Source organism: Gavialis gangeticus, unplaced genomic scaffold (genome assembly GCF_001723915.1).
Source record: "Gavialis gangeticus isolate Ggan-Ray unplaced genomic scaffold, GavGan_comp1, whole genome shotgun sequence".
NCBI classification, from domain to species: Eukaryota; Metazoa; Chordata; order Crocodylia; family Gavialidae; genus Gavialis; species Gavialis gangeticus.
This window is the reverse complement of record NW_017729026.1, coordinates 40,546,707-40,557,845: the sequence shown is the minus strand read 5'-3', so window position 1 is coordinate 40,557,845 and position 11,139 is coordinate 40,546,707. Positions and strand designations below refer to the sequence as shown.

Genomic DNA, 11,139 nt, shown 5'->3' with positions numbered 1-11,139 from the left:
TTTTTATTGAGTATTGAACAGAAGCTATTTAATATAAGCCCTCTTCCAGTGGATTTGGGTTTTTTTTCAAATCTAAATTTTGAAGTACCAAGTCAGTTAGGGACAGGTCCTTTGAAAAGTAATCTGAAATTGGATAGACAAATAGCTAGAGAAGGTAAAGGAAAGGGCTGTAAATGGTGAAACAACTCTCCTTTTTTCCTTTCTACCCTTCCAAAATAAACCCTTTCAGGCAGGGGATTTACTTTTCACCATTTCCCTTTAATTGCTACTGCAGAGGGTCTTGACAACACTTCAGTTAGAGGATTAGTTATTAACTGGATACAGAAATGATACTTGTCTAATGGAGTGAATGAACTTTAGAGGTATTGTTTCACCACTGCAATCAAAACTATTTACATGGAAAAAAATAAATGTTATAGAACATGTTCCAAACACTGGGTCAGATCACAGGTCCATCCATCTTTATCTCAAAGTGGCAGTGTGCACGGTAAGGGAAACGGTATTTAAGTAGGGCTTATCAGACTGATCTGTCTCCTGCCCTTGCTCCCTCCCCACCTCTTTTAAACCGACTCCAGCATCCAGAGACCTAGGAAGTCCTAACTACCATGTTTAAAACCCACTGATAAGCCTACCCTCCATGAATATGTCCAGCCTCCTTTTGAACATGGTTAAATTCTGAGCCTCTACAACATTTTATGGCAATGATGTCCACAAGTTAATGATGAGGTGGCAGGGAGTAGGAGGCATTCCTTTTGCTCATTTAAAACCTGCTAAGAATTTCATCATATATTGCCTAATTTTATCATTAGGAGAAATAGCAAATACTTCTTTGCTTTTTCCACACCATTCTTCACTATCTTACTGCCTCTCAGTCATCTTTTTTTTAACCTAAAAAACCTGGGCATTTATTCTATAGTGAGAGCACTATTACTTTCAAAAACATTTTAGTTCAGGCGTGTTTAAGAACTACATACGGTTGTCAGTTTGCATTGATCTATTCCTATCTATCAAGTTCACACTGCAACGGGACAAAAGGAAAAAGCCAACTGCAAGGAGCAGAAGAGTGACTTTACCACTCATCTGTCAATAAATATATGGGTCAAATTGCAACAGAAAACAGCAAAAGTAAAGCAGAATAAGTATAGCAAAGGCTAGAATACATACATTTGCCTTTTTCATTGTTAAGGGAGTATCATAATTTGTCTAATATGCTTTATAAAAATAATTCCAATGGAAATACATTCAAGGAGCTTAATTGATTGCGTACCCCTCTTGCACCCACCCCCTCCCCCCAGTACACACTTTGGTAACGTTTTGTTGAATGGCAAATCGCTGGAAACATCTCTCTTTGAAACAGTCAGCATTTAGAACTAAATAAGCACCATGGAGTGAGGCATCTCAAGCATTTTCTTCTCTGTTTTAGAACTGTATTAATGTGTAACTGCACCTTGGAAAAAGATATTGGACAAAACAAGTTCCTGGACTTCCATTTATTGTTCAATTTCATACTTGGGCAAATTGGCATTTTTATTTGATAATGAAATTGTACATAAATTGTTTGGGGAAAAAAAACCTTAAAAATTAATAAACCTGTAAGTCTAAAATCTTTCAGCCAAGTCCTGACTTAAGTGGGCGTTCTGCCTGAGTAAGGAATGCAAGATATGGCCCTTTGATGAAGGAAACTCCCCAGCAAACAGGTAACCAAAGAATCCCACTGCAGTAAAACAAAATATAAACATAAAACACACCACCAGCATGAAGCTCACTGCAAGCTTGTTCCTCTCAGAAGAAAAAACACAAACTTTCTAATGAATCATACAAATTTACACTAACAGTGAAGGCAGACTAACAGTGTATACCTTTTGTACAAAAACAACCCCTACAATAAAAATAGTCTTATGTAGATTTGATTTTGATTCTTTGCTTTTAAAATACTTAATTGGATTGTACAGTACATTTACTTGCAAATCATTCATATAAGTACTTTAAAAAATGTCCTAATATTTGAAATGGTTAAGAAAACTTTTTATCCCCCAAATGTCCACAATGTACACTATACATATTGCACTTTTCTGGTAAGCTGGGCTACTAAGTTTCATTGCAAAAATGTCCAAGCTACATGTACTGATTAAAACGGCATCTCTTTAGTCTAGAAGAGGAATTTAATTTCTCTCCTGTTTTCACTGAAACAAGTAACATTCTTTGCAGACTTCTGTCAGTTGTTTCTGAAGGATCACACTTTTGCTTTTTACAGTACCCATTACCTATAAAACAAACTACGTAATGAAAAAAATTAGTATATAGCACGCCATCCTTCAGTGACATACACAATGAAAAGGACATGGGGTCCTTAATACAGTTACACTCAGGCTTCATGTTACTGTAGCTTTAAAAGAAACTTCACTTAAATGGGAAGCTATATTTTTGTCAAAGCAAACAAAACCAATAATTAAAACTAGTCATATTGAAATGAATAGTGTTAATGTTTTGCAGCTCTGTTCAGAGTTTTATTCCTTAAATTGAGAAATCTTAATATATCTGCTCTGGCTTCAAAGGGATGACGCAATCTTTAAAGGAAAAGTTTTCAATATGCTTGACAGAAACAAGCTATTCATTCTTCAAGCTTCTTTGTTAAAGATCTTATTGAAACCTTCTGTCCACTTCATGAACGCAGGAAAGATCCCAATATGTCTTGATCCAATGTGGTCCATAATGAAATTCTTTGGAATGCCTTAAGACTGGCTATAGCTAGAGTTCTGACTTCCATTTGGACCCTGTTCGCCTTCACTGTTTGGATGGAGAGACACATTTTCAGACAGCAGATATATCTAATATTGTTACATCATAAACTTTATTAAAAAAACCCACTTTTCAATCAAATGGCAAGTAAAAACCTCTTCAAGAGAAACAACTTTAATTATAAACAAAAATTCAAAGCCTTTCTTTTACCCCCCCAACTTTCCTCTATAAAAATAAAATGTAAATTTATTAGTTATTTGGGTAACCATGTCTAGATAAAATAATCCCACCAGAAAGTGAAACAGACACAGTGAAGGAACTGATATTCAAAACTGCACATGTAAGAAACTCGTGTCCAACTGCCAACTCAATCTACACCTACAGAAACCATGACTTAGTTCACATCGTAGCTGCATGTCCAATCATAAATAACTGCACAGGCAAATTATGCATGGAATTATACCTGCACAGTTTGAAAGGCCAGGCTTTCCCAGCTATGGTGTACTTTGGTACCAAAATTCCTTTTATTGCTTAATTTAGTGAAACTGTCTTCAATTCGATTAACTCCCTACATAAGACATTTTAAATTGTTAAAAAGATACAAACATTCTCTAATCCAGTGGTCTCCAAAGTGGGGTGCGCAAGATGATCCATTGGGGTGCAGGAAGAAAATATTAGAACTTCTATTTATATTTATATAAATATACATACCCCCCCCGGGGTGCGCAAAAATTTTTTTTTACAGATAGGGGTGCGCGATCAAAAAAGTTTGGAGACCACTGCTCTAATCAAACCTGATGCAGCAATTACCTTTGTACCTGACTTTTTAATTAATGTACAAGGCAGTCTCTCTCATGGAAACATCTATACTGCAAAAATACATAGTGTACCCTCAGAAGTACAGTAAACAATTTACTTATTTGAATATTTAACTATTAGGATTTCATTCACCATTGTTCTGATTCTGTGCCATGAGTCCCTCCTCCTCTTATCTATTAACTAGAGTTTACTGTAAATTTTCCTCATTTTTTTCTAAGAGCAAACTCTAGTTAAATGTATTTTTCAGCACAAAGAGAATAAAAAAAAAATTTAGTACCTGTTTGGAGGTGGTTTTGGTTTAGGCATCTTATTAAGAATAGTAGCCATTTCTTTCCTCTCATCAAAATTCTTCCACTGTTCATACAGTTTTAGTATAACCCTGATTATTTCTAAAATCTAAATAAAAATAGATTAGATCAGATACTGTAGTGGTTCTCTGTTTGCCACTATCAATTCAACTATGTAACGACCAATGATTTCCCTGTATCAAAGTAACTTTTGCTCTTAGCTCAACAATTCCATTTCAATGGATATTTTCTTTATCTAGATTGGATTTGAAGGATTTTCTATCATGAACAGTCTCCCATTCAGAATAATGCAGACCGTTTTCCCTTCCCCTTGGGCAAACACATTAGTTGTTTTGAAATGTGTTAAGAATGCGTTTTCAGTTTTGTCTAAGGCTTTTTACAGCAGCTGGAGACCTGTAATCAACTATCCACTGTGGATTACTAGCAAGTGCTCTGCAAATCACAGGTGATCTAGAAACCTTAGAATGAGAGAAGGTGAAGTGTAAGTAGCCAAATTGTAGACAAATATTTTTCATATTAACCGTAAAAGGTCAGGTGGACCTCAGCGTTTTACTTTTCAGATCTCAATATTTTACTTTTCAGAGGTCCACTTGAGTCTGGCAGCCCACTGGGCCAGCATGAATAAGGCATGCCAGTTTCTGCAGCCAACAGGACACAAAGGAGGGATGCATCAACACTTATTAATTTGTTCAGTTTATATGCTGCCTTTCTGATGAAGGTTCAGGGAGGCTTACCAAGGACAGCAAAATAATTTATAAAATAAACAAACAAAAGAACAAAACAGGAGAACAAACTAACTTATGAAAGCCAGCACAGCACTGTAATAAGCTATACAGAAAAACTCTCCTAAACAGCATCACAGCTCAGCCTCGTTTGCTAAACACCTGCTCAAACAGGAAGGCTAAACTGTTTCCAGGCTCTGGTGGGTCTCATGGGGGAGGAAATTCCGCAGCGGAGGGGCAAGTACTGAGAACATCCTCCTGCATGTTTTTGCCAACCAAACTTGAGGCGTTAATGGTATCAGGAGGAGGATGCTCTTGGTTGACCTTAGGAATCACGCCAGAGTATAAGATAGAAGATGGTTTCTCCAGTAGGTAGAGCCCAGCCCATTTAGGGCCTTACAGGTCAAAACCAGCACCCTGAATTTTGCCTGGCAAGCTACTGGAAGTGTTCTTTGACTCCCCAGTCTGAACAAATATGTACACATTTACATCTTGATTAACTGTCAGCAGCCTTCAGCAGGAGCACTCATATCTCGAGTCATAACTATGTTTTAGCCACCTGGGCTCACATTGTCCCCCACCCCCATTTCTTTTAATACAATGAAGCAGCAGCATACATCGCTAAAACCAGTCAGTTGGCTATGAACACTGTGATACTGATGGGAACTCTTAATGGATTATGTTTGTATCAGAACTGGTTGGTTTAAATATATAAACATGTTCATAGCAGAAGTAACTTGGCAGATGCAGCAGTAGGTGTCACATACAGAATATTTTTCCTGTTTTCTGTCCTGTGCAACTCATTTTACCTGTAACTTGCATATACAACACACTGAACCTGTGCTGTACAGAGTCGCACCCAACAGTATAATTCACCTGGGTGCAATCCTGTGCTTTGGAATTACAGTGCCCATCATCCTGAAGGGTTCCAAAATGCTTTACACATAGCAATGCTACCTAGATTTAGGTTTAATTGACAATCAAGTGTCATGAACTGGTATCTGCAGAAGAAATTATGTAGAATTACCCACCCATTTGGGAAGCATGCCAAACTAACACCCTCATTTTCTGAAAAATGTCACAGGCCACAAGAGGTAGAACTGATGATATGACTCATCTGAAAGATGGGATCTTCAGCAGCACCCTGTACTTGAGCACTTGCTTAGAGGGCAGAATGCAACAGGCAAATCACCAAATCCTCTTGCTGAAACTGTTTATTTTTGAACGTCTCCCATCCGAAGTTGTGATTAAGTTCAATGGTGCTTACTGTATTCACAACAAGAATACTGACTTATACAATAGGCATGCAAGTTATTTGTTTTATAATATTCATGAAAATTTCTGGTCAGTCCGTGGCAAGTAAGAAAAAATAAATACCTTCTCCATATCAACAGAGAGCTCAGCAAACCACTGCCTTGCATCCTTTTGCTGGACAACACAGGCCACATGGAGGCAAGCTGAAGAGAAACAAACAGAACCTTTCAACTGTGGGTTACTTGTTGTTTATTTTAAGACACTCCTGAGCCCTTCTGGATAGGATTGGATACAAATCTAAATACAAATAGAGATGCGAGTAATGAACAAAGATTGGGGATTTTTGAATATGAATGAATTACAGATTTCAACGCTATTATTTCCCCCTTTATAGCTCTGAATTTTTCTGCTTCCCTCTTTAACATGCCCAAGTCAGTTTTCAAGAGTTGAGCTCAGGATTAGATTTTCCAGTTACCTAAACAGATTTTCAGGCTATAGGCTCCCCACTGTCACCATCATCTGAAAAAGCTGAAGATGGCAAACAAATCAACATATTTTAGAAAATCCACTGTAGACTAAGAAATGCTCATGGAGGAAGACTATACAAAATGGATCTACTTATGTATGATGAAGTATTTTAATTTGTTCTTACCTACCTAGAGCTATCATGAAAGGAGGGTACAGCAGACAAAGATCTGTTCTATATGTGTCATTCACTATCCTCCTGTGCAAACAAAAATAGTAAATAGTCATTGTACTGTTCTGACCTTTAATCCCATTTTTCTAAAAAAAAAAAACACCCTTCCATCTGTTAATCATGCAAACATCTTTTCATCTTCACTTTTGAAATAAAGAGAATTAGAGAGAAAATTAGGTGGGGAAAATTCACAAACAATAATATACATCAGTACACAATTTCTTATCTTGGACCCTTTAATTACTTTCCAAGTGATCGCAGTAATTATTTACTTCTAATAGTGTAGATCAGGGTAGCCTATTTACTAAAATATAAGACAACCTTGATTATAAGGCAACCCCCCAATAATTAGAATATATGGACCATTTATAAATGTGCTCCAGTTTTCCAGATATGGAATCTAATTACTGGGGGTTTGCCTTGAATTTGCTCCCCCCCCTCCCAGTGCTACAGCTAGGGTGGGTCAGATAGCCCCCTTCCCCACTACCTCCCCAACTTCTTCCCCCTGCAGCTCTTTCCCTCCCACCCTTACTGGCAGACCCTGCTTTCCCTAAGCACATGGAAGTGAGAGGCAATTTGAAAACATGGATTTATAGGCAAATTATTATGGATATCCATTGAATTAGTTCATCCAGAACTGATGCATTTTAGCCTTCTTTTGGAAGCTGCTGCAAGTTTTAACACAGGTATTCCATAAACACACTCAGTCATTCAAACAGCATATGTGGCACTGCAACCAACAAATATTCTCCACCCCAGACTTTTCAGCCTGGGGCTTCAGATACTTCCAAATCCAATCAGCACGCATCCTATGTGCAGGCCCAAGCCTGAAGGCTTGGGGTTCAGATGCCTCTGAGTCTTGCTTGCCCTTAGCCAATGGCCACAGGAGCAAGCTAGGGAGGAGTCCCCCATTTCCATAAAGTACGCATCTAGCCAAGATCTTCCTGCTGGAAGCTGGCTAGTGGGAGGCTAACTATGAGGTTCTTGTAAGGAGTCCTATCTGCATTTAGATAGGGGTGCACCCTTCACTACACACTGCCATTTAAATCCATTTCAGCTCAGGTAGTCCAAAGCCAAAAGACTCATGATTTACCATACAGTTCATTATGCTGGGGCCCAGCAGATTCAACAGTGTTTCCAGCCATGGTAATCCTCACAGCTCAGCACTGCTCAGTATGTTTCTGCACTCCAGATAACCCCCACAAAGGATCCATGTGCTAATTAGCCTCTTACTCATGACAAGAACATCCAGCTCCAGTCATGAGTCTTGGGATCTTCCAAAAATGTAGATGCAAGTAAGGTACAGGGAAACATGGTCCAGCTCCACCTCACAAAGGGCAAGGCCACACTACTCATGTGTAACAGGTGGCAGAGGGATTCTGGAAGAACTGTTTGGGGCCCTGTTTGGTGTTGTTTGCCAGACATCGAAGGCTAGTGAAGAAACAGGAATAACTGGAAATGGGGAAGAAAAGCACAGCTCAGCTGTGAGGAATGTCGAAAAGTAGTCAATGTAGTGGCTCACCATGATTTGAAAAAAACTCAACAGTGAGGGGGACTGAGCATATGGGCCCTATCACGTATCTTATTCAGATATGCTGCACTAATCTATTCTTTGTGGTAGGTTACCCACAGTATGTTTACCCAATATAGGCCAGGTGTTTTATAGTCATGCTCAGTACTGGCTGCCTTTAACCAATGTCATAGCTGGTTGCTATTATTGAAAACATGCTGCTTTTGGCAGCACTTTAATGATAGGCAATGAGATTTTCTTGGATGTGAGTGTAAAATGAAGACTTCCCCTTCTCCCCCACTGCTGAATGGTGGGGGGGGAACACCTTGTCTTATATTCAAGTAACTATGATATATTTTTGCATCTTCAAAAATGCTATGTTGCAAAGTGCTTTGAACATATACTATTTGAATTATTAAAATTAATCTTCACAATGTTGAGGTAGTAGCTCATCTGTAAAGTGGAAACAACAAAGGCAAAAAAATTAAGAAATTTGTCTAAAATCACGCAGAGTTCATGGCAGTGTTTAAGGTCCCTGACAAATATTAATTTAAATATTAATTCAAAGGCATGATGGGATCTGATCCCAACAATTGCACTTCCTACTATGCATGGCAGGAACTGTGATGTTGGGATTGAGCATCAAATCCCAACACACTATTTGCCAGCGTAGGGGGAACCTGATTCTGGCAGAAAACTTGGCTCCCTGTGCTCCCCTGGCTGCAAGCTTAGATCAGTTGATCTGGGATCCCCACTGCAGAGGCAAATGATGCTCTCCCATACCTGGGAGCTCTGGTTATCTGATCAGGGCTTCCAGCTATATAAGCAAAAGAGTGTTCCTGTAGCTGGGAGCTCTGATCAGCTGACTGGAGCTCCAAGCTTCTGGAGTTCATGGTAGTCTTGAATCCAGAATGCTCCAGAGGCTGGCAGCACTGGCCACATAATCCAATTAATGGCGCAATGGGAACCAGCCACAAAGTTATTACACAAATTAATAACTTTTTAACTTAATCCTCATTTTATCATGCCATTAACTGAATGAATGTGTGGCCAGGTTATTACTTAAGATGGGATTAACTAATTAATCATGTCTTAAGTGTAATGTCTTTTAGGGGCTCAAAGGTCCTGGCTTCTACAAATAATCTAAGAGTCAAAGGCAATGCTTTTATTGTGTATTTGAATTTGATTACTTTTAAAAAAAAAAAGGCTTCATTATGTTCACAGATATAACGATAAAACAATAACATAGCAGAATACATCAGAAATACTAGGGAAACAATCTTTGACAATAATTAGCAGGAAGAGTGCTCCCTACTCATGGTCAACATTTGGTGATGCATACAACTCTGGGTATGTCTACACTTCACAATGCTGGGAGACTGGAGATATACAATTCCATCCATGCAGACTAACTTGCCATGCTGACAAGGACAGACTGCTTTAGAACCCAAGCTAGTTCAAGTATCTCAATACTGCCCTGCACTGTGCAATACAAACACACTATAAAATAGTAGTTTTAGTTAAACCAGTAATAATCCCTATGTATGCACTCTTTATTTGCATCAATAAACTGGTGCAACTTCATTTGTCTACATAAGCAAATCAAAATTTTCTCTGAATAGTTTTTTTTAAGTTAACTTTCCTCCTCAAAGGATGCACTATTAATTTTTGTCTCTATTACCATGCGAGGGGTAGCAGCATGTCTTCTTGGCCCATATCTTGCACATATTGGAGCAAAGGTCTATAAGGATGATACACTATCAAACAGCAATCCTAGAAATGAGTTTAAAGAAGAAAAAATTAAAACATTTATAATGACCACATGGTTTATATTGTGAAATCAGTTAGTGGTTCATTTTTCCCTTTTTTTTTTCTTCAACTATAAGCATCATGACACCTCTGTCATAATGAGGACAGTGCTCTCTCTAGAATACCATTATACAGCATGGTTGCCAGTCTGTCAACATCCTTTCCCCTTAGAGAGACAGTGACACATCTGCAGCACACTGAACCTTGTTTGCTTACAAACCCATAATTCCCTATTGGAAATACAGAACACTGCCAGAAAACAGTCTGTTACTAAATACCATACGTGAGAAGCTTGCTGGGAAAACAAAACAAAAAAACAAAAAAAAATCCAACACTAGTTTTTAAAAATCTACACTATTCTAAATTCTTCCTTACACATTAAGGTTGGAACATACAAAGAGGAACCAACTAAACTCAAATGACCAATTACAGAGATGCAGAATGTATGTGCTGAAACCCTGATATTAGCTGCACTATATTTGAAATAATCAAAAATACCATGTTACAAAAAAGTAACTTTCTGTAAATAGTTGCCTTGCAAGGCACAAAACTATAATGCTGAGAAGACATTCCCAAACCACAGCACAGGAAACAATATTCTAAGAAATGTTAGCTATAAAACACTAGCTAGACTACAAAAAAATTGGGACATTTAATTGCTACAGTTAACTTCAAGCATTAAAGTGATCCATATATTTACAAATAAAAAACATCTCTCATAACCTTGTATATTTAAAGTCCTTGTCTTCTCTTTCTGCGATTTAGCTTGTTTCAATAAGAGATGGAGATGTGGTTTTTGAGCTGACTCCCTGTCCAATTATAATCTCTTTGACTCAGTTTCTCACTCTTCACTATGGCTGCTGACAGGCGTGGAAAAAAAACACCAACCCAAAAACAGCACTTTATTTTTAAGCGCATTGTGCCCTTGCACCAAATGCATCACTTGCCCAGAAGAGGAACCGCATCAGTTTGACTTGACTCGCCCAAGTTCTGTATAGATCAGGAACTTCAGCAGGGCTTTTTGGCAGCTTTTATCTAATACCTGACTTGGCTATTAGATAAAAGTTGATTCATCTGATTCAGCTATAACATAAAAGCACCAAAAAGCTCCACTGAATTGCCCAATCTATACAGACATTGGGTGAGTTGGGTCAAAGTGACATGGTTCCTCTTCCACTAAAGTGCAGTTATTCCACCCCACCCCCCATTTGTCAGCATCCTACAAAACCTGAAAATCCCCCACAGCAGCCTTGGTATGGTGCTTTGATGGTGTAAAGCACT

The 11,139-nt window shown here is 38.3% G+C and overlaps 1 protein-coding gene across 1 annotated transcript in view; it reads right to left on the bottom strand.

Moving 5' to 3' along the window:
- Positions 1–1,475: 1,475 nt before the first annotated feature.
- CCNC (cyclin C) overlaps positions 1,476–11,139 on the bottom strand; it is a 22,828-nt gene continuing 13,164 nt past the window's right edge. Inside the window, exons 8-12 of the mRNA XM_019520169.1 lie at positions 9,731–9,822; positions 6,499–6,566; positions 5,966–6,045; positions 3,836–3,954; positions 1,476–2,787 (exon numbers count right to left, since the gene is read on the bottom strand). Of these exons, the coding sequence (XP_019375714.1) occupies positions 2,733–2,787; positions 3,836–3,954; positions 5,966–6,045; positions 6,499–6,566; positions 9,731–9,822 (414 nt within the window). The 3' untranslated portion in view covers positions 1,476–2,732. The remainder of the gene's footprint in view (positions 2,788–3,835; positions 3,955–5,965; positions 6,046–6,498; positions 6,567–9,730; positions 9,823–11,139) is intronic.